The sequence below is a fragment of the Magallana gigas genome, chromosome 1 (assembly GCF_963853765.1).
Source record: "Magallana gigas chromosome 1, xbMagGiga1.1, whole genome shotgun sequence".
Lineage (NCBI taxonomy): Eukaryota > Metazoa > Mollusca > Bivalvia > Ostreida > Ostreidae > Magallana > Magallana gigas.
This window is the reverse complement of record NC_088853.1, coordinates 7,283,556-7,310,442: the sequence shown is the minus strand read 5'-3', so window position 1 is coordinate 7,310,442 and position 26,887 is coordinate 7,283,556. Positions and strand designations below refer to the sequence as shown.

The 26,887-nt window shown below is 32.8% G+C and overlaps 1 protein-coding gene across 2 annotated transcripts in view; it reads right to left on the bottom strand.

Moving 5' to 3' along the window:
• LOC105326717 (transient receptor potential cation channel subfamily M member 2) overlaps nucleotides 1-19,905 on the bottom strand; it is a 143,976-nt gene extending 124,071 nt beyond the window's left edge. The window contains exons 1-4 of one of the 2 annotated variants that reach the window (XM_066081983.1): nucleotides 19,709-19,905; nucleotides 19,184-19,378; nucleotides 11,468-11,502; nucleotides 10,929-10,982 (exon numbers count right to left, since the gene is read on the bottom strand). In XM_066081983.1, the coding sequence (XP_065938055.1) occupies nucleotides 10,929-10,982; nucleotides 11,468-11,500 (87 nt within the window). In that variant the 5' untranslated portion in view covers nucleotides 11,501-11,502; nucleotides 19,184-19,378; nucleotides 19,709-19,905. The remainder of the gene's footprint in view (nucleotides 1-10,928; nucleotides 10,983-11,467; nucleotides 11,503-19,183; nucleotides 19,379-19,708) is intronic. The other variant, XM_066081991.1, reaches the window with a different exon arrangement.
• Nucleotides 19,906-26,887: the final 6,982 nt, after the last annotated feature.

The window sequence follows — 26,887 nt, the reverse complement described above, 5'->3', positions numbered from 1 at the left end:
CGTCATAACATGTCTGACATTTTGAACGCCATTTTTTCCGAATTGATAACATTATGTCATGGCACATAATAGCTATACACCGTATAATTAAATTGTTCTAACGAAAGACACAGGGCGAAAAACCATCTTTAAGCAAGTCCTTAAAGGTGGCTTAAAGGTGACTTAAAGGAGCTTAAAGGCTATACAACGTTTAAGCCGCCTTTAAGTCACCTTTAAGCAAGTGCTTATAGGTCCTTAATGTCCAAACTTCTTTAAGCTACCTTTAAGCCACCTTTAAGCCACCTTTAAGCATCTTTAAGTGGCATTTACGCTCTCTTTACACTGCCTTTACACTGTCTTTAAGTGGCCTTTAAGTCAATATTGATCAAGCTGAACAATAAAAACATATATTAAATGCAAAAGCTCTTTTATAGAGATGGGAGGGGGTCATCCGAGTGATAATATAATTTCCAAGGAAGGGGGGGGGGTGTTCCAGGCGGTTTTAATCGTCGCTCCATTAAACACAGATCGCTATCATCAGCACCGCTCTGATGGACACAGATTGCCGTTATAAAATTCTTTATAATTTTTTGGGGGTTTCAAAATTATTGTAGGTATGAGCGCAGTCTCTGTATCTTAATATGTGCATAAAACTAATTAAAGTATGTTTGTTTCCTATCATAAATTAATCGGTGAAAAAAATCTCGTTCTCTCTCTCTCTCTCTCTCTCTCTCTCTCTCTCTCTCTCTCTCTCTCTCTCTCTCTCTCTCTCTCTCTCTCTCTCTCTCTCTCTCAGTTCATCCGGTTCTTAAACAAAATAAAGATAATGAACCAAAAATGCATGATTTAATTTGTTAATCGGTTTAAGGTTTGTATTTTTTTTTCAATTTTCATTATTTCTAACTCTAGATCTGCTAGATACATGTTAAAGATGAAAAGACTCTCAACTGCCTTTGTTATATCGGGCAGGATATTACTGCTTTGTTTGTCTAGACATAGTTTTGTTCGTTTGTGTATATCTAATTAGAGTCTATTGTTTGTCCAACTTAAGAAAACCCCTGGAACTAACACAGAATATACAAGATATACACAGCAGTTGTGTCGTGTGCCCAGGTGCATGTTTGTGTACATCTAATTAAAGTCTATTGTTTGTCCAACTTAAGAAAACCCCTGGAACTAACACAGAATATACAAGATATACACAACAGGTGTGTCGTGTGCCCAGGTGCACGTCAGGGTTTCTAAAGGCGTTGAATCTTAGTATGTACGAGTATACGATAAGTCTAGTGAATAAAAGTTAATTTACATTTGTAATTCATTTTCAAAGTATTATTTCCTAGCTCTGGGTTTCAAAGATGTTACGTCTACAAATTAACGATACATGTATGTAAGAGTAAAATCTTGAGGCTAATTAATTAATGTACCGGTGATCATAAATAGGGGTTGATTATTTAAATATATGTATAAGGGTAAATATGTCAAATATACCCGGCCTGGCACATCATACAATTGTACATGCAGTAAATACGTCACCGGTAATTGTTAATTTTGTTTGTTATAGAATTGATAGTTTAAAAATCATGTACATGTACATACAATTACATGTAATTATTTAAACATATTGGAACGGCGCCATGATCATGAAAACCGGGAAATTGCGGGAAATTGAACAAATACCCTAATAGTATCAATGCATTTAATAAAAGAAATGATTTCATTTTCTTTCTTATAAATTAAATGAACGTATATATACTCGGTTTAAATTTATTAACTAAGAAAGCCTACTATAGTGAACCTAACGGTTTCCATTTAGGTATAATATATTTTTGTTCACTGAAGACCAAGTTCCGTATTTCATTCTAAATACATGGATGCATGTAATTTATAAATTAGATATCATTGATTGTTACTAACTGAATGGTTTGTCAAAATCTTTTCAAGTAAACACATTCAATACAGTGATTCAATATCCACTGATATATAGGATATAAAAACGCTCTTATATATGAAAGTTGCCGTGGCGCAGAGGATGTGTGGTGATGCTAGTAAACAAAGGGTCCCGGGTTCAATTCTCGCCGTAGCCGGTTTTTTTTTTTGTGTTTTTTTTTTTTAATTTTTCTTTCTAGAACAAAAACCGTTTTAATACCTTTTCTTTCATAAAGTTAATACATTTTGTTGGAAATTAAGCACAATATTGAATTAAATTTTTTTTAATGGCTTAAAGGTGGCTTAAAGGTAGCTTAAAGGTGGCTTAAAGGTGGCTTAAAGAAGTTTGGACATTAAGGACCTATAAGTTGTCCTTAAAGGTGGCTTAAAGGTGGCTTAAAGATAGTCTTTAAGCTGCCTTTAAGCCATCTTTACGCTTTCTTTAAGCCACCTTTAAGCAATACTTATAGCTTAAAGGTAGCTTAAAGGTGGCTTAAAGATCGTCTTTAAGCTACCTTTAAACACCTTTAAGCTATCTTTAAGGAGGACTTAAAGATGGTCATTCATCCTGTGAGAGAAGAGATAAAAATGAAACATCAAAACGTTTAACAAATATATCACTTTTTTCTTGATTTAAGCTTTCAAATATCATTAATTATCAGCTGTTTTGAACAAAAAACGTAAATTCAAAATAATATTCTAAAATAATATATGCAAGGGGAAATATAGTGCGTCTTTTTTAAGCAAAAACAACGCTATTCAATCATCAAGGCAAGTGCATGTCAGCATAAACAGTTTTATGCAAAAGCAGTTTTATAAAAGGATAACAGATCAGTTAAAACTATTTTCATATATTGTCATACATTGATTAATTATTTCTTTATTAAACCGTCTGTAGTTAATCAAAAAATTATACCTTTAATAGCAGAAATCTAGAGAAGAAAAACGTTTTATATTTGCAAGTCAAGTTTTCTTTTCACTAACAATAACTTAGGAATTCGGATAAAACTCAATACATACCAAGTTTTTATCACGGATACAGTTAAAACAATATAGGAAAAATATATTTTCAACCATTATCTGTAAAAATCTGCTGATGCTATTCTCCTTAAAAAGTTAATCAATGCATTCAGTATTCTTTTGGATTTGATTGTTTCGGTCACAAGCCGACGTAATTCAAAACAAACGTAAACCCTAATGTAAACCTTGTTATTATTTTATCAGATTCAAAAAAGAAAAAAAATAATAAAAAGTAAGTTCACCAGTATCGATAGAATATGACGTTTCCTCACGAAAAAAAAAAACAAAACAAAAAAACAAAACCATATTAGAAAAAAATGTATAAACAACTGCAGCACTACTTTTATTCAGAGGCAACTAAAATGCAAAATAAAGGAATACAATCATTTGTTGCTATTGTTGTTGTTGTTGTTGTTGTTATTTTATCAATACAACCGCGTGTCAAAGCTTAAAGAATGTTAGTCTTTAACAAAAACGTTCTTAGAGTATTGCTGTCTCGGCTACCAGATAAATGGCGTGGAGTAAATTGGTTTAGACTTCTTTTAAAATAACAAGCCATTTTAGTAACAAATAGCAATTCGTTTAAGATAAACTTCTTAATCCATTTTGTATCAATTAAAGTTAACCACGGTATATGAAGGTAAATAAAAGGACAAGTGTTTACCTAGCACTAGGAGCAAAATCACGGATACAAGTGACTTTCAAAATAATGAATACTTTAAAATTAGTTTTAAAAAGTACCACAAGTCGATATTCATGACTGGTAATTGCTCTGTAGGATGATAGGTAAAAAAGAGTCCCCTCTTCATGTTTGTTGTTTTTTTGTTTTTTTTACATTCATGGTCTTACGATTCACTTAGATCGTACAAACAGAGTAACAATTAAAAATCAATAACGTGAAAACCTCAAAAGTAAACACAACAGTTCTGGAAATGGAGAGGGACAAAATGACTGAAAAACCGCGATAGAGAGTACAGCCCCCCCCCTCCCCCGTTCCCCAAGTAGGTTACCAATACTAGTATATTGTAAAGTACTACATATTTCTAAGGTATTTGTTTTTATTAAAACATACTGATAAAGCGTGGTTATATTATTTTTTTAAGGTTTCTTTCTCATATTCCGTAAAAATAAACTTTAATCATTTGCAAAATCATCTAATGGTGAAGTCAGGTGAATTGGAGTCTACATCTTTTTTCAAGTTAATGTTTTATGTTTTATTTATTGGTAAACATGCAGAACTGATAGGGTAAATTTGTTTTTATTATGATTAAAACAACTGAAATACAAACCCATCGCGATTTAGTCTCCTTAACAAATGTTCGGGCATCACTTTTTGAAAATGATGGCCTTTGACTAGTTTTAACAACCCTTTCCGTTTGTCTCATTGGTAAAAAACTGCAATTGCATCTAATGACATACGTCAGCGGTTATTTACTATACAAAATCCCGAATGTCGGCTGACCCTACTATGTTGTAAAGCTTTGCGCTTTTTATATAGAATAAATTCAGCGTTAAAACTTGTTAATTTTAATGGAATAGATATCAATAGGTGAGGTTAGGGGGTGGGCGGATATACTTAATTTGAATCTTCATTTTTTCACTTTTTATCCGGGCCCATAAGTGCAGTCGTCCTGTCCCAAGTATGGAGGCCGACCTGTCAGAGACGGAGATCCGGACGTCTACGAATGAATTTCCGATATGGGAGAACACCTTCAGTCCATTAAATCGAAACATAATTTTGTAGATGTCATAATGAACCATCTGACTGGATCAGCAAAATCAAGAGTTAAACTTCTACTTTTACAGGAGAGACAAACAGGAAAACAAATTCTGGATATTCTCGAGACTGTGTTTGAAATCAAAGAAACAACTACCTATCTTCTCCCAAAAAAATTATCAGCGAGACCAAAAAAAGGATGAACGCTCGAAAAATACTCTGTTTTGGTAACCGAGATAACACAGAAAATCTAAAGAAAGGAAAAGAAAGATCAAGTAAATGACATTAAGTTAACCGAACGATTCATTGATGGCATAAGAGATCAAAGTGCTAGACAAGAGCTAAGGGAATTTGTGTTAGAGGCAACATTCTATTCGTTGAATTCAGAAAAAAGATGCTGCGCTCGATAAGGACAATCCTATTGTGGACGCGAACATCAAGAAACAATGTATACTCCTACTCAAAGTACTGAACTATACAAACTGAAAACTTTGGTCAAGAAACACCTAGAAATGTTTGAATGGCAGCAAAAACAGATTTACAGATTAACAAATAAATCCGAATATAGACTCAATAGACACATATATTATCAACAGGAGAGAGGAAGATCAAGACAACAATTCGGCTCTAGATTTAACAGAGGACAGAAAAGTTTTAAAAGTAACAGAGGAAGGCAGTGCTACAACTGTGGTGGAATGGGACACATGTCTGTGAACTGTCCATCAGATAACACAACGCCTATAGGATCACGTCGTAAATCCGGTAACCCAAACTGGAAACCTTCTCAGTGAGGAGTCGAGCTGTGAAGGAAGAGGACCAAGACTCAGCTGAAACCTTACATCAGAAAATCAACGTCACAGCCAAGTGTCCTGAATCTTATATGAAAATTTATGGAGTGAAGGTGCAATGTTTATTGGCCACAGGAGCTCAAATTTCAACTATTTCAGAACATTTTTAGAAGAATTACTTACCGGCTTCAAAACTCAGTGATACTTCAAAGATCCTTAAACTTTCCGCAGCAAATAAATTAAAGATTCCATATCTTAGATACACTGAAGTTTGTTTGCGAGTTCAAAATATTATGTATACAAATGTTGGAATGAATGCAAAGAGTTTCACTTACTGCAATGACCCAAATCAAGTTGTACTAGGACGTAATGTTCTTAGAAGCAACCGCAAATATGCACTAGAAACAACTTCACCGGTAACACATGATCCAGTGTGGAATAATGTGATGCCATTTCTTGACTTGGAGAAAGAAGTGATAGTTGAAACTGTTCCTGATACAGAATTTGTGATAATTCGGATTCTAACACAAGATGAACAAAATCAGAGAACTACGTGTCAAGTCAAGACTCTGAATTATCTGTGAGATTAGATGTAAATGATGTGGACTAATCTAAAAAAAAACACATCAAAAAATGGTAGAATCTGTTACATAAGCATCACGACGTGTATGTGTTACATGATGAAGATATTGGTTATTCAACAACAGTAACACATTCTATCAACCTTTCTGATGATACACTAATCAATATACCTCATCAATGCATTCACCCAAATCAAATCGAAGAAGTGAGACTACATATTCAGCAACCTTTTCATCAAGGAATTATCAGGAAAAGCCATAGTCCGTAAGCCAATAGTTATCGTGAAAAAAAAAGATGCGAGTTTACGACTTTGTGTAGATTACCGTGCCTTAAATGCGAAAACCATTAAAGACTCTTACCCACTTTCCCGTATTGAGGAGACCTTGGACCTGTTACATGTAGCCAAATATTTCAGCACCATTGATCTAGCAGAAAGATATTATCAAGTTGCTATCGATGAAAAAGATACACACAAACAGCTTTTCGACTTGGATTTGGTGGCCTATATGAATATCTTTGAATATCGAGTTTTAGTGTTTTCTAAGACAATAGATGACCATAAAGAGAGATTAGACCAGGCACGTAGCATCGTTTTTGAAAGTGGGGGGGGGGGGCAGACTCATCCAAAAAATCTTGACAAGCAAAAAAAAAAAAAAAAAAAAAAAGAAGGAAAAAGTTACTATCCAAAGTCATGAAAATCCTAAACCGTGGGGGGGGGGGGGGGGGAGGGGGAAGTAAAAGTTACTTTTAACTTCAGTGAACTTATTTTCAATCCAAATTTTAACATGGTCCCTTAAAAGTGGGGGGGGGGGGGCAACTCCATCTTAATTCAATTTTTTGTATGTAAATTTTAGAAAAATCTTTGCTGCCCAAAAAAGTGATGCTACGTGCCTGTAGACATTGTGTTTTCTAAACTCAAACATCTTGGACTAAAATTAAAACCATGCAAGTGTCATTTCTTTAGGAGACATGTATGATATCTAGAGCATATTGTGTCAGAGCATGTTGTATCAACTGATCTCGCATTGGCAAAAACAATATCTTAATTGCCCAAACCAACAACAGACCGACAACAACGTTCATTACTTGGTATAGCAGGATATTATCGCCGCTTCGTTAATGGATTTCCAAAAATTGCTGCACCATTACATGCTCTGTTGTCAAAACCAAAGAAAACCAAAATAAATATGAAAACTGGGCTGTTTGTGTCATTAAGGAATAATGATTGCGACAGACCATTTGAAGAATTAAAAACCGAACTGACATCTTCTCCGGTGCTAGGATACCCAGACTTTCCCAAGGAATATTGTTAGAAATCGACGCTAGTATGCAAGGTGTCTTATCCAAAGAACACGACAATACAAATGTTGATATTACGTACGCGTCACGAACTCTAAAACCCACAGAGAAAAATATGGACAATTATAGCTCTACGAATTTAGAACTTTTGGCTCTAAAATGGTCTGTAACCGAAAAATTCCGACACTATTTATTAGGATCGAAATTTGAGATTTTTACAGATAATAAGCCATTAAGTATTTAGCAGACAGCGAAACTAGGAGCAATAGAGATGAGTTGAGATGGAGAACACGTATACTCAATTCAACTTCCAGATGGATCAGGACCGATACGAAATATTTCAAGAACTGAGCTTTCGGATATTGGTGAAGAGGTTGGAGAGGATAGTGATAGTGACAGTGATGTGATTGTTGACCAGGCTATGGACATCTACCACAGCAAGAAACCCTTCCAATATGGAAATGAGGGTGAAGATGATGATATTGGTGGAAACAGAAAAGACGAAGTTTCCGATGAAACAGAAGAATCTCGGCGTTCAGAACGTCAAACTGCAGGAAAACATTTCAATCCAATCCAATCTAGGCTAAGTCAATTTATATTTAAAGCAACAAATTATCTTTATTATAGAAAATACATTTAAGCTTTTGGTTAATCATTTCGTGATGTCATAGAAAGAATAGCATTCTGGGTAATTCTTGCCTTGCTCACCTCCATTGTCCAAGAAAAAGGCAAAGAGAGAAGTTGTAATGCTGTATCAGTGTCAAGAAATTTAACATTCACAGTGTGTCCTTGCTTATTTGTTAATTTCTTTGCTTATTGCAATGATAGAGTGTGTTTAAACATGATTTATTATCTTTTTAACATTAAAATATATAACTTTGTAAAGTTTTTGAATGAGAAACGATTAATCTTTATTTACACGTATTAGACAAAGAAAGGAAAGGGTAATACTACAAATTTATGAATAATAAAGAGTATTGGGAGTACATGTATAATTATGACATTTACAAGACGCGTGATGAATAGATTTTTTTTTTTAGCTCACCTGAACCGAAGGTTCAAGTGAGCTTTTCTGATCACCCGTTGTCCGTCGTCCGTCCGTCCGTCCGTCCGTCCGTCTGTCCGTCCGTCTGTAAACTTTTCACATTTTCAACTTCTTCTCAAAAACCACTGGGCCAAATTTAACCAAATTTGGTACAAAGCATCCTTATGGAAAGGGGGTTATAAATTGTTAAAATAAAGGGCACAGCCCTTTTCAAAAGGGATATAATTGCGAAACAGTAAGTTTAGGGTGCATGTCTTTAAAAATCTTCTTCTCAAGAACCATGGCACCAGAAATGTCAATATTTACACAAAAGCTTGTATATATAGTGAAGATTCTAAATTGTAAACATGGTGACCCTCGGACCAAAACTGGGGCCCCAGGCGGGGTTCAAAGTTTAACATAGAAATACATAGGAAAATGTTAAAAAAATGTTCTTCTCAAGAACCACTGCACCAGAAATGCCAATATTTACACAAAAACTTGTATATATAGTGAAGATTTTAAATTGTAAAAATCGTGCCCCTCGGACCAAGACTGGGGCCCCAGGCGGGGTTCAAAGTTTAACATAGAAATACCTTAGGAAAATGTTTAAAAAATCTTCTTCTCAAGAACCACTGCACCAGAAATGCCAATATTTACACAAAAGCTTGTATGTATAATGAAGATTCTAAATTGTAGAAATCGTGACCCTCGGACCAAGACTGGGGCCCCAGGCGGGGTTCAAAGTTTAACATAGAACTACATATGAAAAATGTTTAAAAATTTTCTTCTCAAGAACCACTTCACCAAAAATGCCAATACATACACAAAAGGTTGTATACATAGTGAAGATTTGTAAAAATCGTGACCCCCGAACAAAAAGTGGGGCCCCAGTAGGGGTTTAGATTTTAACATATGTAGGAAAATGTTTTAAAATCTTCTTCTCAAGAACTATAGTGCAACTGTTTGGGATATTACTATGCATACATGTACATCCTTAAATAATGTAGATTCAAAAAATTGTAACTCCCGGACAATTGATGGGCACCAAGAGGGGTTCAAAATTTAAACATTTTAAAAAACATAAAGGAAAAGTTTAAAAATGTTCTTCTCAAGAACTACAATGTTTTAGTTTGTGGAATTTCTATGCATGCATCCTTCGATTATGTAGATTCCTAATTGGTAAAATCGTGACCCCCGGACCAATACTGGGGCCCCAAGATGGGGTCAAAATTTATTAAAGAAATATAAAGGTAACATGTTAAAAAATCTTCTTCTCGAGAACTACAATGCTTCAATTTGTGAGATTACTATCATGCATACAACCTTGGATAATGAAGGTTCGACAGTTTTAAAATAGTGACCCCTGGACTAATACTAGAGACCCAAGATGGGTTTAAAGTTAAATGTAGAAGTACCGGTATATATGGAAAATGTTTAAAAATCTTCTTTTCGAGAACTACAATGCATCAATTTGTCAGATATCTACGTCAGCACCCTCAAATAGTGTAGATTCGAAATTATAAAAGCCGTGATCTCAATCTAATACTGGGGCCCCAAGAGGTGTTCAAAGTTTAGCATAGAAATATAGAGGGAAAATGTTGAAAAATCTTTTTCTAGGGAACTATAATGCTTCAGCTTGTGAGATAACTAGGCAAGCATCCTTAAATAATGTAGATTCCAAATAATTAAAACTTTAGCACTGGACTAATACTGTGGCCCCAAGAGGGGTTCAAAGTTTAACATAGAAAGATATATTGAAAATGTTTTTAAAAAGTTTTTCTCGAGAACTATAATGCTACAGTTTGTGAGATTACTATGCAAGGATCCTCAAATTGTGTAAACTCTAATGTAGTGGAACCAAGAGTTATCTTTCTTGTGTTCTGTACAGTCTGAGAGTTATTCCTCTGCTATGTTCAGTTTTTCAGGTTGTGTACGTGCGGTCCTACCGCAGTGCTTCACATTTTCATTCCAATGTTACTATTTATGTTGTTTAAGCCAACCATAAACCTCGGACCATAACTGGGTCCCCAGAAAGGGGTTCAATGTTTAAAATAGAAAAAGCATATGCTACGAAATGTAATGTTACAAGAAACTGCTGTTCAGGTGAGCGATGTGGCCCATGGGCCTCTTGTTTTAATTTTTAGGATCTGTAAACATTTATGTATATAAAGAAATGAAGAACCTCAACACAATATTCAGAGTATTACATTGTATTTAATCCATAAAATAAAGCTCAGCAGCTCTGCATCAACTGAAGGTACATTTATTTTGAATATTGTTTTGTATTATTGTTTTGTTATCGTACGTGTCGCTTCATTAACATTATTCCTATTTTTGATCAATGACACTTCACGTTTTATGATTTTTCAATGTTTTATAAAATGATGAAAAATAAAAATTATTCAATATTTTTTTTTACTGATCAAAGGAAAATTGACAGTAACACTTTTTTAGCAATTGGCTACGCGCATTGATGACATTTTCCGATCATTTTTTTCTTTGTTACGTCAATCAATAGAAACATTTTAATATATTACTTAAATCAACAATACAGATGAAAACTATGATGAATATTTATATTTTGTATTACCTGTGGGCCTTGGACTTCTGTTGTAGATTTCTCGGTCCTTTGTTTCCACTTATTCTAATGGTATAAAAAGAAACATTAACTTGTATTTTTTATCTGTTCGTTGATGATAAAAAAAATCGAACATTCCGTTCCAAATAGATGATTTCTGAAGTAACACAGTAAACACTTCATTCAAAAATGTACTAAACAAATATTTTCTTTAAGTTTTTAATCGAAAAACATCTCGCTTCATAAAATGCACATTAATTTTTTTTTTACACATTTTATGCATTCTAAGCTTTACTTGTTATCAAACATAACTTGTTCTGAGTTGATATGTATTCTTGGTACAGGGGCAACATTTCCAATTCTTTCGAATTGTTTTAAGGTAACTCCATACTCGTAAAATAAACAGTAGCTCTCATTTTGAGAATTAAGATCATTTCTGTTTACTATTTTATGTGCAATTTTAAGAAAAATTGTTACCCTAAATTAACTGTTCTCAAAGAAGATTGTCAATTTTACTTCATACAAATATATATATTTTTTAATATACTCACCACATAATAACCCATTAAATAAACTTCTTCCATTGCTGCAAGAATAAAAAGAAAAACGGATATGTTTATCTATATTAATGTCTGTTTGAAAGAAACAAGATATTACCAACATTTTACTAATGTACTAAAAAACAAAAACGATTTATTAATGCACCGAACGGTCTACCAGGTAGAAAAGAAAAGTGTTGCCTTTGACCAACATAGTTTGTTATTCATGATTAGGTTTAAATACACAACCTATTTCAGCGTCAACATAAATTCATCAGGAGGAACATATGTCAATCGATTTTCAAGATATAAAGTCTTATACGTGTATACATTTTGAAACTTGTAGGTCCTTACAAGTTATCCAGAGATCAAATTACAAAAAATGAAGAGTCAAAACGGTAGCAGATTGATTTTCATCTCATTTTTGTTCGCTTATCTTGTTTGAAAATGTTTATCGTCTTATCATAATATTGGCTGAAATTATGCAATAAAATCAATTTTGCCTCTTAAATGTTGACAAAGCAACACAATCTTGAGGTTTTTAGATCACCCGAGCCAAAGGCTCAAGTGAGCTTTTCTTATCACAATATGTCGGTTGTCTGTCGTTGTCGTCGTCGTCGTTGTAGTTGTTGTCGTCGTCGTTGTTGTAAACTTTTCACATTTTCATCTTCTTCTCAAGAACCACTGGGCAGATTTCAACCAAATTTGGCACAAAGCACCACTAAGTAAAGAGGATTCAAGTTTGTTCAAATGAAGGGCCACACCCTCTTTAAAGAGGAGATAATTGTAAATTATTGAAAATTTATTGGTATTTTTCAAAAATCTTCTTCTCAAAAACTATTCGGCCTGAAAGGCTTAATCTTGTGTGGAGGCATCCTCAGGTAGTGTAGATTCAAGTTAGTTCAAATTATGGTCCCGGGGGTAGGGAGGGGCCACAAAAGGGGGGTCAAGTTTTACAAAGGAATATATATTGGAATAAATTGTAAAGCGCTTTGAGAAATGCTTCGGCAATTTAAAAGCGCTATATCAAAGCTTGCAATTATTATTATTATTTATTAGGTAGAAAATCTATAAAAATCTTCTTCTCAAAAACTATCAGGGCATAAAAGCTCAAATTAAAATGGTGCATATTCAGATATTGTAGATTCAAGTTTGTTTAAACCATGGTCACCGGGGTAGGGAGGGGCCACAAGAGGGTGATCAAGTTTTACATAGGAATATATAGAGAAAGTCTTTAAAAATCTTCTTCTCTAAAACTATTAGGACAGAAAAGCTCAAATTAAAGTGAAAGCATCCTCAGGTAGTGTAGATTTAAGTTTGTTCAAACCATTGGCCCCGGGGGTAGGTTTGGGGCCCAATGGGGGGATCAAGTTTTACAAAGGAATATATAGAGAAAATATTTAAAAATATTCTTCTCAAAAACTTTTTAACTAGGAAAACTCAAATTTTAGTGGACGCATCCTCAGATAGAGTAGAATCATTTTTGGTCAAATCATTGTCCCCGGGCGTAGGGTGGGGCCACAATGGGGGGATCAAATTTTACATCGGAATCTATAGAAAAAGTCTTTAAAAATCTTCTTCCCAAAAACCATTTGGCCAATAATGCTCAAAATGGCGTGTAACCATCCTCAGATAATGTAGATTCAAGTTTCTTCAAATCATGGTCCCTGGTGGTAGGGCGGGGCCACAATGGGGGATAAATTTTATATATAGAGAAAATCTTTAAAAATCTTCTTCTCAAAGCTATTAGGCCAGGAAAGCCCAATTTTGATGGAAGCATTCACAGGTCGTATAGATTCAAGTTTGTTTAAATAAAAGTCCAGGAGTAGGGTTAGGCCACAATAGGGGATGAATTTTTACATAGGTATTTATAGAGAAAGTCTTTTAAAATCTTTTTTTTTTAGGCTGTTTGGCCAGAAAAGCTTAAACTTGTGTAGAGGTATCCTCGGGTAGTGTAAATTCACGTTTGCAAAATCACAGTTCCTAGTGGTAGGTCGGGGCCGTGATGGCGGTTTGAATTTTTACATAGGAATATATAGAGAAAATCTTTAAAAATATTCTGGGAAAGTTTTCGGTCAAAAACTCACTACTTTGTGCGAAAGCACAGGTTATGCAGATTTAAGTTTCATGAAACCATACTTCCCCAGAGAAAAGTGGGGCCACGAAATGGGGGGGGGGGGTATATAGGAATAGAGAAAAATCTTCTTACAGGTACAACAACAGAAGGGGTCTGTATTTACAAAAAAAAAGAAAAAGAGGTGGATAAAAATGGCAGATTTTTTTTTTTTTTTTAGCAAGATCTACTGTAATGCTAATTTGATCGGAATTAAGGCAATTATTGCTCAGGTGAGCGATGTGGCCCCTGGGCCTCTTGTTTTTCTTGTTTTTTTTTAATTTTTTTCTTTTGTTTTTTTTTTTTCGATGTAGGGCTTAATTTTTAGTAACTCTGCATGCATACCTTTATTGTCCGGTTTTGATTTATTTAAATAAAAATGGTACTGAAATAATGAAAAAAACAAACTGTCAACCATTTAAAAAAGCCACGAAACAAAATATAAATTCAAAGCAGAGGAACACGGATCTTTCAAGAAAGAGGTAAGATCAGGTCCCTAAGTGAGCATCCTCTGCTGACCGGTCACACCCGCCATGTGCTTATGTCGTAATCAGGAAAAACAGAAAAGTCTGTAGACATTTAGACGATTAATTATAGTCTAACTATCTTTACTACTTTATTAGAATAATAGACTCGAATTATTGGGCTTTAATACCGAGAAATCGAAAGAGTACTGTCTTTTATTTTATGTATTTCAAACATCATTGGTACCTGAAGAATACAAATTTGTTTTTTGTTTTTTTTTCTCAATCAAGCTTTGCTAATTAATAATCAACTTAAATTCCTTTAAAAACTCCGGAATTCATCTGAATTGTTTGGATTTTACAATCTTGCGCATGCGCATGGAATTCACGCTAAATCACGGGAGGCTCTTTCGTTTATGTTTTCTCAATACCACATTTGCATGGATAAACTCAGAAACGATATTTAAAATACGTGTAAACTTTCATTGAAAATTTGTCATAGTTTTATTCTGTTCATCAAAGGAAATACAGGAGATAACTCTAACTCACTGCATTTAACATGAACAAAATCAAGAGGATTCCAAATGTCAACATAGAGTGAGTAAAAACGTTGGTGAAAAGTGTTAAATTCTTCATTGATATGAATTAAATTTATAGGTGAAAAGTATTTATAGCGTCAAAATGGTTTGTTATGAATAATTTAACTGATATTGTCAATGCAGCTTCATTAGTTTTCTCCAAAATCATTTCGAAGAGATTCTGAATTTTTTTGATACATTACGGATATATGGGAGGCATTTCAACTGTGGTGAAGGCCGAGACACAGCTAGATAATTTTAACAAAGCAGAGTATAGTGAAATTAATATCATTATTGTAGGCTTAAAGATTGATTATGTAAATGCCAACAATATAGTGTATCGATGCATCTTTATTTCGTAATTTTATGTCCGAAACCACGTGTTACATGTATGTCAACCCATGCATGCGAGGGTAAAAGTCTAGGTACTATGAAAAACGTTAGTCAGCATGCGAACCAGTGGAAGATTTTATTTGCTAACAAGGTCGTTGTATCGACCATAGAACTTACAAAAAAATGATTTTAAAGAGATTGTTGGTAGTCTTGTTTTATCATCGTGTTTTTTATTAGCTAGCTTCGCCTTAGAAAATGTTCATATGAAGCACATTCCTTTGTGTATGGAATAAAATGCGTGACAAAAACACAATATGCAGGTAATGAAGGTATATTGCTACATAAGTAAGGAAAGTTGACTATAGAAACCATGAAATTATCGCTTTTATCATATTTTTTTGTTGTTAGGTAACCATCAATGTCCATTTCCGGTAAAATATCAAATATGAAACAGATGGCGTAGACTCTGTGGTATCTTTTATTTCAAGTTCACTAGGATATGAAAAATATTCAAACACTCACCCTAGCATGACTTCTGAGAGAAATAATGCATTATAAGACCAATTCTATGTTAGATTCAAAATTCGGTGGCACGCATGGTCACGGATTTTCTTCATACTTAACATTTTGATAGACTTTGTTGAGTAAAAAAAAACTTAAAACAATTTGTTTGTTGCTAAGTGGTCCCGTTGCCATAGTTACCAAAGGAAAATATGTAAAAGCATATTGAAATTAATGTGCAGAACAACGAAAATTTTTTTTTAAAAAAATGGAGGAAGGCATATGTCTACGAGCGTTTCCATGGTTAGTAAACAGGAATTTTAAAATCTGTTTTCTTCATTTAATTTAAATAAAAAGAGCAAATCTTTGATTTTATGGTTATCACTATTATGATTGTGCAATTAAGAATTTAACGAGGCCGGGTCTAATTTGTTCTGCCCTAGATTTTTGGGTGAAATTTTTTACATGAATTTCTACTGATATGATTATTATTTTAAGATTAAAAAATAAGACATTTACCACACCGTTTGTTAAGGGGGTCATTTCAAAGTTTATTATTCTTTAACATAGGACCCTATGGGATTTTGCTTGAAATGTATCAATTTTGCACATTTTTTTTAAAACTTCTGCCCTACGGATTTTTTTTCTGTTCTACATATTAAATTTATTGCTAAAAGGCACCAAATGGTTAAATAAAAAAAAAACCCTTTTACCTCGTGGTTTGTTCCGGAGGTCTTATCAAAGTTGATTTTTGTATGCCCAATTTCCCAGATTTGTCAGATAATGGCTATTTTTAATTTAACAAAGGCGGAAAAGGTGATCTATATTATTACTTATTAGGTTTGTTACTGACTGTTTAAAGAAATTTGTGGGGTCGGTAAAGTCCATAGAAGGCGAGGCGAACCCCACAAATTTCTTTAAACAGTCAGTAAAAAACCTAATAAGTGTTTTGTTTTGTCGAGGACCTCAAGTTTGATATGTAAACAAACGTTTGTGTAGAAAATCAGTTACAATAACGTTACGTCCGCCATGTTACCTTATAAATTTTGACGCTTGCCTTTTAAAGAAATTTGTAAGGCAGCCACGTGACGTGTTTCATCCAATGACGTCGCGACATTCTAGTCCGAGGCAAACCAAAGTATTATTAAACATTCAGACATATTTAAGTAAATAAAAAATATATAACATCACATATAAAGGGTCATTAATATGTAATACATGGTTACTGTTTTGAAATATATGAATAAAGCTATATTTAGGCGGGTTAAGAAAACGTGACAGAGGGTTAGGCTTGCTGAACCCTCTTCACGTTCTCGACCCGAGCCCAAATATAGCTTATACTTCGAGGCATTTATGTTTATTCCATAATATAACATTAATTTTACGCATCAAACGAGCTATTTTCAACAATTTTCGCTGAATATCTCCAGTTGAAACTATCACGCAATGGCGTCAATCAAGCAAAAAGATGACGTCACAATACAAATGAAACGCTGCGCGAAAACGTGCATTCTCGTTCTGTACTCGGCCTCGTTAAATATGAAAAGTGAGAACCGCTTTTATGGTAACAAGCTCAAAAATTAGGAATATTATATTTTCAAGCATATTTGAATTGATATTATTTAGTTGTAATGAATAAATATATAAAATCAAATGGTGAGAAAAAATAAAGTATGTCCTTAACTTTAATAACACTTGAAAAAAATTGAAATTTTGTAAAAATATCTACCGTTGCTATGAACGTTTCAAAAAGTAAAAATTTATGTGTGATTTTTTACGCAACTTAATTTTCCTTAGCAACGACATTTCTCTGTTGGATAACAAAGCTTTTTGTGGTATATAATGAAAAATTAGATATATTTTGACAAGTTCCAACTAAAAAAATGCAATGAAAATTCTAAAATCGGGAATTAAAGCATATCAAAATCATCTTAAATTTCTCTTTTTTTCTTATTTTTGGACTTGTTGCCATCGCAACGGATATCAATTTTCATAGTAATATATATATACAGTAAAACACGGTTATAGCGAACACGCTTATAATGAATTGACGCTTATAGCGAAGTGAATTTCATTCCCCAAGTCTCTATTTCGTGTTGTAAACTTGACGGATATAACGAATTACGCTTATAACGAAGTTAAATTGGCCGTCCCTGGGACTTCGTTATAAGCGTGTTTTACTGTATATATATATATATATATATATATATATATATATATATATATATATATATATATATATATATATATATATATATATATATATATATATATATCAGGGATATAAATGTAACAATTTAACAGTTTTCCATTTCGGCTTATTAAAAAACCGTAAAAAAACTGATGTCATGGTAACATTTTATAAGTATTGGTTTCTTCATCAATTTTCTGAAGAAAAAAAACCTAAATAATTGATAATTCGACAAAGTCTGTTTTATGTCTTTCATAGTTTACATTAGTGAGCAAAACCTTCTAATTTAGCTTCAAAGTATGTAAGTTTTGCTATTTTTCCATCTTTAGCCTCAATTACTATGGCAACGCTTACCCCTAGCAACCAACTTTTATGGGTTCTCTGCGTTTTACACCTAGGCGTGTCCACGTATGAAATATAAGAAAAATTGGTGACTATGCTTCGCCAGACCATTTTATAAATCTTTGATTCTTAGATAGAATTGATCTTAAGTTTATTCTACTCTTCATGGTACATCACATCTCTTAGGAATATTTATAACAAAAATAGCTTTTAATATCATTTTGATATTAAACCCATAGTGCATTAATCACCCTTTGTTTTTTTTATGTGTTTTCTGTTTCTTTGTTTGTTTGTTTGTTTTTTTCTCGTTTTTTGTTTTTGTTTTTTTTTTGTTCTTTGGTTTTGATTTTAGAATTTTAACAAAAAGGACATTATTTTCTGGTTAAAAATTAAAATTGAATGCAAAATATTTAGGGTATAGTGTAAATAGCAGGAGCTTTCTTCAAAAAAATATTTGCCATGCATAAAACACAGCCTAAAAGACTTTTTTTCAATGTTAAAATACGATATGAATTAGGGTCCAGTAAAAATAACCAAAAAATTATAAAGTAGCCAATAGCTCCAAGCAGTGATAGTTAATAATAATGTCAAAAAATGTTCGACGTGACCTGTCTCCTCTTCAAAAACTACAACGTCAATGACAAATGTGTATAGTGCGTTTTTGTGGTTTTAGACAGACTGCTTTGACTAGTTGCATCTATTACAAAATGCCTTTAAAACAATATTAAATGTGACTTTCAACAAACGAACAGTGCATTAATCTTCACTTGGTTAATTAATAGATTGCACAAGAACCACATCCTTTCTTTTTTCTTGTCATAACTTACATTTTGACAATATTCCTATACTGTTGATTCCAAATTAAACGCAAACAATTAATATAAGCGTAATTTCGCGAGGATCATACCTCGCGATTTTTTAAATCTAGCTTTTATTTGTTGCATATCTTTTAAAAAAAAATTGAAACAAGATATGTTTGTGAAACACTTATGCGTCCTTCATTGAAAACATCAGCAATTAGAATAAACATAAAAAAAAAAGATTTTAAGCTAAATATAAAAGAGAAGTCAAATGTATTCTTTTGAATTCGACATATATAACTGATAGGGGAGTAGAAATGTACTTTTACAAATGTTAACTTGTAAGCATGGCATATAAGCGTTTTTATGAAGTACAACTTATCTAAAGAATAATAAAAATACTTACTTGTATATTTTCATTGAGGTAATATCCACTTCTTTTTTTCTAAATCTGTGCGGCATGCATACATATATCGATCCGTTTAGATCCACTCTGTCATGACAACTTATGAAAATGATGCTTTATAGGTCCAACTTTCCCGTTGTGAAGCCGTAACTCTGTCACCGATATTTTTAGAAACAGAGTCGTTATAGATTCACCCTGTCATGGTTTTTAATAGAAATAATGCTTAATTTTCCACTCTACTTTTTTTAGAGCCTCAACTCTGTCATAAATAGGTATAGAAACAGTGTCGTTATAGATCCACCCTGCTTAATTTTCCACGCTACCTTTTGAGAGCCTCAACTCTGTCATAAATATTTATAGAAACATAGTCTTTATAATTCCCCCTATCCTGACTATTAAGAGAAATGAAGCTATTTTTTTTCCCACCCGACCCTATAAGAGCCTCAGCTCTATTTAAAAAAATAAATACGTAAAGATCCACCTTGTTATTATATTGTAGAGAAATAATACTTTATAAGTCCTAACCTTCATTTTACCCTCAATGGAGCCTCCGATCTATCATGGATAAATATACTATGGATAGGGTGCCTTTTGGATCCAAAATGATATTATGGTATTAACAAACACACAGTGCATCGACCATTGTTAGGTTTTGGAAATTACTAAATTAAGCTTCTTTTTGAAAATTGAGGACGAGTGCAAAAACAGCAATATACTTGAACATAAAAGAAAGCACAATGCATTGATATTCGTTGGTTTTTTAAAGATAAATATATAAGTTCGAACGTAGTGGTTAAGTAGAAAGGCGATTCAAATTTGCGGTATTCACAAAATTGTTAAAATGTCGCAAAAAGTGTTTGAACAATAAGTATTTTAGTGGTTAAATTTCATTTGCGCTGCTTGCATACCATAAGCAAATTGCTTGTATCGTCACTGCATAGAGTTAAAGAGGCGATATAAATACGCAGTAATCACAAAATAATTAAATGATGCATTGTGTTCAAAGGGTTATAATTTCATATCTTAGATTTCATTTATGCTACAGGTGTACCTTATAAAAACCGTTTATATCATATCTCTGCTGTTTATTTATAAAAATGATGCCTTAAAGATCAACCTTTCTTTAATATAGCCTCACCTCTATAATAAATATTCGTAAAATAGTGTTTCTTTACATCATTCCTGTCATCGGTATATATAGAAATAAAGAGCTCTTTTGACATGGGACACATTTTCTTTTTTAAAAGAATGTATGAAACTATTAAATGTTTTTTTGTAGATTTGCCGTGTTAAAGAAAATTATTTGTTACCCCTATTATATTTCAAAGTCGTTTTTTTTTCTATTCAAAAGAAATTGGTCCGTGCGGTACGTCATTATTACTTACCAATTAGTGTCACAGAGATCAAATGACATTGCATTGATCTAACTCTACGCTTTTCTTTTCAAAGTCTGACCTCGCTCCTGAATAAACATACTGATTTTTAGGATATTTTAGGCATTCTAAGCGTCAGTTTTTTAAACCTGACTTGCTCTGTGTTAATATGCATTTTATGGAAAATGGGCAACACTATCGATAAAGTATAGGGAAATCAAATAAGACTATCAGGGTTCAATTAACTTTATTTATCAATGCATTATGACCTGTTTTACATAATTTACGTAACAAATAATACCTGATTACAAGCATGCATGCATTTAAAATAAAATACAATTAGGATTGAAAACTGTACTAACTTACACACACACACACACATACACACACATTATCTATCTATCTATCTATCTATCTATCTATCTATCTATCTATCTATCTATCTATCTATCTATCTATCTATCTATATCGCTCGAAATAAAATAAAAAGTCACAGTCTCCGGTAATATATATTAAAAAAAATAATTAAAACACTAATCTCAAAACGTAAGCGCTTTCATTTCTTCCTCAGAAGTTTCACAATACATTTAAAGAAGAAATGAAAGCGCTTATGTTTTGCAATTAGTGTTATTTTCTATATATATATCCATCTATAATTTCCCAATACAACAAAAATATATCGCCACAATTTTAAATAATTTAAAAATAAAAAATACACAGATAAAATCACAAATTTTTCCTATTTTCTGCAAACGTTTTCGTCATTCCTGGCTCTTCAGGCAGTTATGTACGAATGACTATTTAACGTAGTAACGTCAATAAACAAAAGTTCATTTTGACGTAAAGTAGCGGAAAGTTAAAGTCACAGAGCAAAAAGGCGCCAAAATAATAATAATGATAATAGCAAATAGTACAAATGATTCAATTTTATCACATGCATATAATAAATCTTTTATTGAATGCAATTTAGTTTATGTTCAAATAATTTAATGAACAGATCTTCCTTGGCTAAACCCAGTATTTCATTTTTATTTGGAATAATTTAAATTTTACCTGTCTGCATTCTGGAAAAATGTTCACAACATAAAAAACTCTTATTAAAGACTCGGGTCTTTAATATGTTGCATGTGGACACGAACACGCGTGTTTAGTTTCCCCGTCTGTCCAATATAAAATTCTTTGCATGTTGGGCAAATAGCACAATAAATAACATTTTCCAATTCACAGTTCATCGACGAATTGGTGTGAATTCTCATCCCGGATTCTAGTAGAATTGTATTATCTTCTTCTATGTAGGCACATGTACCACAATTCGGGTCGCCGCATTTTTTCACGGATGGAACTTCCTCCCGCATTTGAAATCGGGCCTTGTTCAATATATGTTTAAGATTTGGTGCTTGTCGCCGACCACTGATAATATCCTCAGATTGTGATAATTTCTTCATATTTTCTGACTGTTCTAAAATAGGGTAAAGCCCTTTTGCTTCTGTTAGAACATTTTGCTGAATGCGTCCAGGCCGTAATATTGTTAATGCTATTGAATGAAATTATTTTACAACACATTAAGAAATGAAATTAAACTAACTTATGTTTAAATGTTTAATGTGTTAATTATGCCCATTTTTTATTATAAATCAGTCTCTTCATTTAATGATGCGTGTTTTATTTGTCATTTTTTAAAACAAAGGGTGAGAAAATGAATATTTTAAGACTAAATGAAATATCGTACTTTTAGAAACCTTCACGCCATTTGTCGGATCTTGTATAGTCTGTGTTAGTTACATGGTATTTCGCAAGTTGAACACAAATTATGTACTTGAATGCTTGAGTTTCTGATAGACAACATCTATTTAGTTTTGGGAAATTAAGTCCTCCAATGGGTACCAATTGTGCCCTATTTTAGCAGACCTATTTTTGAATTCTTATGAAGCAGAATTTATTTTAAAACTTGTACGTGAAATAAAAATCACTCGTTTTGGCCTTCAACTCAATATTTAGGTATATCGACGTTTTATCATTTCACAATTGTTATTTCCATACATACGTCGACTCGATATATCCTGGTGAACTTGAAATAAAAGAGCAATATACCTTATCACCTGCATATGGTGTTTTTGTCGCTCAGTTAATTCGATACAAAAGGGTATGCTCTTCGTATGAACAGTTTTAAAGGCGAGGCAAGCTACTGACAAACAGGTTGATAAAACAGGACCATCAACAGTCTCGTTTGAGGTTATCTTTTCGTAAGTTCTATGGTTGATACAGCGACCTTGTCAGCAAATAAAATCTTCCACTGGGTCGCATGCTAACTGACGTTTTTTATAATAATGGGTAGAAACATATTTTTCTAGGCTTTTATTTAGAACAAAAGGACAAGATTGAGTCTTAAAATTTATTAATTTCTTTCATTGCTTATAAAATATAGAAATACAAAAGGTACTGAAGAATTGAATCTCTGCAAGAAACTGAAATAAATGTGTGTAAAAGTGTCAAAAATGCTCTTATTCAATATTCTTCTATGTGACGTCTTATGAAATGTGACAACAACGTCTTTTCTCAAAATTTGCTGATTCATTGTGATATATACATGTACTTACATGTTTTAATTTGTAATTCTATAAAGTATTTAGCTAATTTGAGAGAACAGTGTCATGTAGCATCGTTCACTGGGGAGTGTTTGGACTTTTTGTGCTGTAAGGACCCTGGTGGACCATAATTTTCAAATAGTATCAGAGTACTTCTATATTTTACCTATGCTTATACGATGCAATTGCAAATACAATTTATCCAATATATGTATATTCATTGTTTGAAAACAAAATATGTTCAAATTAATATACGATATCTGTGTATTGATCGTCAAATCTAGATTTATGTTTTCCTAACTTATTCCTGAATTGTTAATGACTTATTGCTATCTGTATAAAAACTAAATAATAAATATTTTTTAAAAAAATGCATATATATGAGACTCCTCGACGAGTTTGTGTATGGGTTATATGCAACTCAGGTGAGAGTTAAGGCCAATTGGCCTCTTGTAAATATATATAACTAAATGTAAACAAAGCACCAATATATCACCGTGCAAATTTCACCGTGATAAAAAAAAATGATACAAGCAATTTGTTAATGTCTAATTATAACTTTATTTTGGTCTTTACTTTTAAAATAAAACATCTGTTTTGTAATATTTTCTCACGTTTTGTTGTGCAATTTTTTTTTCTTGTGTGTCTATGACATCAAAGACTCGTTGGGTTTATTTAATTATTTTATATGTGTCAAGCTTTCTCTCAGCCTCCTTATGTCATCAACCGTAAATTTTTACTCATCGTTTGGAGTTCTATATCTTGTTATGTACAATTGGCAGTCCGGAGTACGGCGGCCAGCTTCGGCCACGTCCGACTTACCCAGATATTTTAATCCGGAGGCCACTACTTGCCATATCCGACTTGTTTGTATCCTGTCTGTCTGTTTAATTGTTGTAATTTTGCCATTGTTTAGTCTCATCCAATAAAACTCGGAATCCTGCATTATGCATCAATTGCAATTTGTTTTCTGGAATCGAATTTTGGTGTACCTTTGCGAATACAGCAAACCTATTCTTCGTTTTTAACCTACGGCCGCTCAGCACGCCTCAGCGTTATACAGTGTACCCTCTACGCCAATATTCCCTCATCCCGTTCGTACTGCACACGAAGAATGCAGTTCCATATGAATTCATCAATACTGTACAAATTTGTGCGGTCACAAATATTCCACGCGCTTTTAGAAAGGCAATAGAGTATCGCAACACATTCGTCTTCTACATGTGTTTAGCAGATCAGGAATAAGATCTTAATCTTATCGACTTAGTATAACTTTTCAAGTACAGAGTGCAATTTCTTTATTTTTACAAATTTTACACATCGAAAGAATGAGAGGGAGAGAGAGACACACACACATTTAACTCATGAGTTTATCATATAAAATAGGAGTAGGTGCTTGCAACTTTAAAACTTAAAAAACAATAATAATAAAAAGAAAAAATAACCGGAATAAAACTTTTAACGGTGAATTGTGTTTATTGGAGCGGCGTTAATAGCATCGATTGGTGTTCATTAAAGCGACTAAGAGTTTACACAAGGAGAATTAGGTATAGATACCCGTTTCTGTATGACTTGTGTTGAAAAATAAAACCGCTTGGAATCCCTACCCCCCCCCCCCCCTCCCCCCATTCTCGCACGAAAACTTATTATTTCTCGGACAGGCTAAGCCTTTCGTCGTCTTGATCTACTTGGTACTGAACTCAAACTTAGGAACTACCAAGTCCAATTGTTGGTAACCATGTAGTTTTTTTATTATTATTTGTTATAATTAATTGACTAAAGAAATATTTAATGTTCATACCTCTAGATTTTCACTTCCGTGTTAAATAAGTGCAGCACGTATTTAATTCTGTTTTATATATCCTCCAAGATTCTCTCTGTTATAAATATTTATAGAAATGTTTCTTCTTAGGTCGACCCTACCTTTATAAAGCATTAACTCATTTTAAAAAAAAGAAAAAACGGTGTCTTTACAGTTCCGCCTTGTTACTTTGATATTCATTCTTATATATTAATTGGATTAATGTAATTAGATATTGGAATAGAGTTTTGTCCTTTGACAATGAACGGATCACAAGAAATGTATTTGAAATTGATTACAACAGATGCAGGAATAATTGGTGTAGTGATTTAAAAATAAATTTCACTGTTTAGATTTAGATTACTACTTTGACCCTAAAATGATCGTAGACACAAATATAGTTCATCAAAAACACACTTCTTCAATTCAAATTTCTGGAACAGTGAGATTAGCAATATTCCAAAACTACGTACTTAGGCACTTTAAAAAAAAGTTTTCGGTAGAGAAAATTATGTAGTCTTAGATATGCCTAAACATCTGCGATCAATTTTGGCTCATTTTAGATGTGGGATTTTACCATTGAGAATTGAGACGGGTAGATACCACGGTGAACCCGTTGAAGAGGGAATTTGTATTTTTTGTTGTAAAAATAGTATTGAAAACGAAATTCACTTTTTATTACATTGTCCTTTGTATAACGACTATAGAAGAATCCTTTTCGAAAAAAACTGTGTTTAATCAATTACTAGATTTGTCAAATACAGATGTAATAATTGTTCTTATTTCAAATTATCCTTGGTAGGTTGCCAAATACTTATATCATTCTTTTACACGTAGACAATCTTATTTGTTGATAAAATAAACATACACTGTATTATATAAACTATGCAAACCCAAGGTTCTATAGGATTTTCAATCATATCTTTGTTTACCGCTTGATGCTGTGTTATATCCTTTTTTTCATGTATTATGTGTTCAAAGTGGCATATAAGCCCGACGGGCCGGGTGTTTAATCTATGCTGACTGTTGTTAATATTAAACTTGGAAATATATACACATGTCACTATAAATAAATACATTACTTTCTTACTTACATATTCATTTGACACGGTGCATTGATATTTGCTTTGTTTTATAAAAATTACTTTATAATTTCAAACATAGTTGTCAAGTGTACAGGCGATATAAATCCGCGGTATTCACAAAATGGTTAAAAGCTGCATTGTGTTAGAAAGCTAATAAATTTCGATTTCAAATTTCATTTGCGCTACATGTATACCTTATGATAACCATCCATATCCTTCCTGTTTTAGAAATATTCATAAAAATGATTCTTTATAGGCGCATCCTACCCTTTAAGAGCATTAACTCTATTTAAAGAAAAAAGTGTCTTTATAGATCCGCCCTGTCATTTTGATATTCAATGAAAGTTTTAACAAACGGACAGTGCATTGACATTTGTTTCGGTTTAAAAGACAACTATATAATTTTGAACACAGTGTTCAAGTGCAGAGGCGATATAAATCCGCGATATTCACAAAATGGTAAAATGTTGCATTGTGTTCAAACGGTAATAATTTCAGATATTATTTCATTTGCGCTACATGTATACCTTATGAAAACCATCCATATCCTTCCTGTTGTAAAAATATTCATAAAAATGATTCCTTATAGGCGCATCCTACCCTTTAAGAGCTGACCATGTATAAAAATGATGCCTTATTATTTCCCATTCCTTTGAAATAGCCTGACCTCTATCATAAATATACGTTAAAATATCTATATCTCTAAAGATAAATTCAGTCATCGGTATATATAGAAATGGGATACATAAAGAGACACTATCTCTTTTATAAAATGTATGAACCAGATTAAAGAATCCGTTCCTGTTGCTCCCATTTGTTTAAAGATCTTTTTCTTCCGATTCAAAAGAAATCGGTCCGTG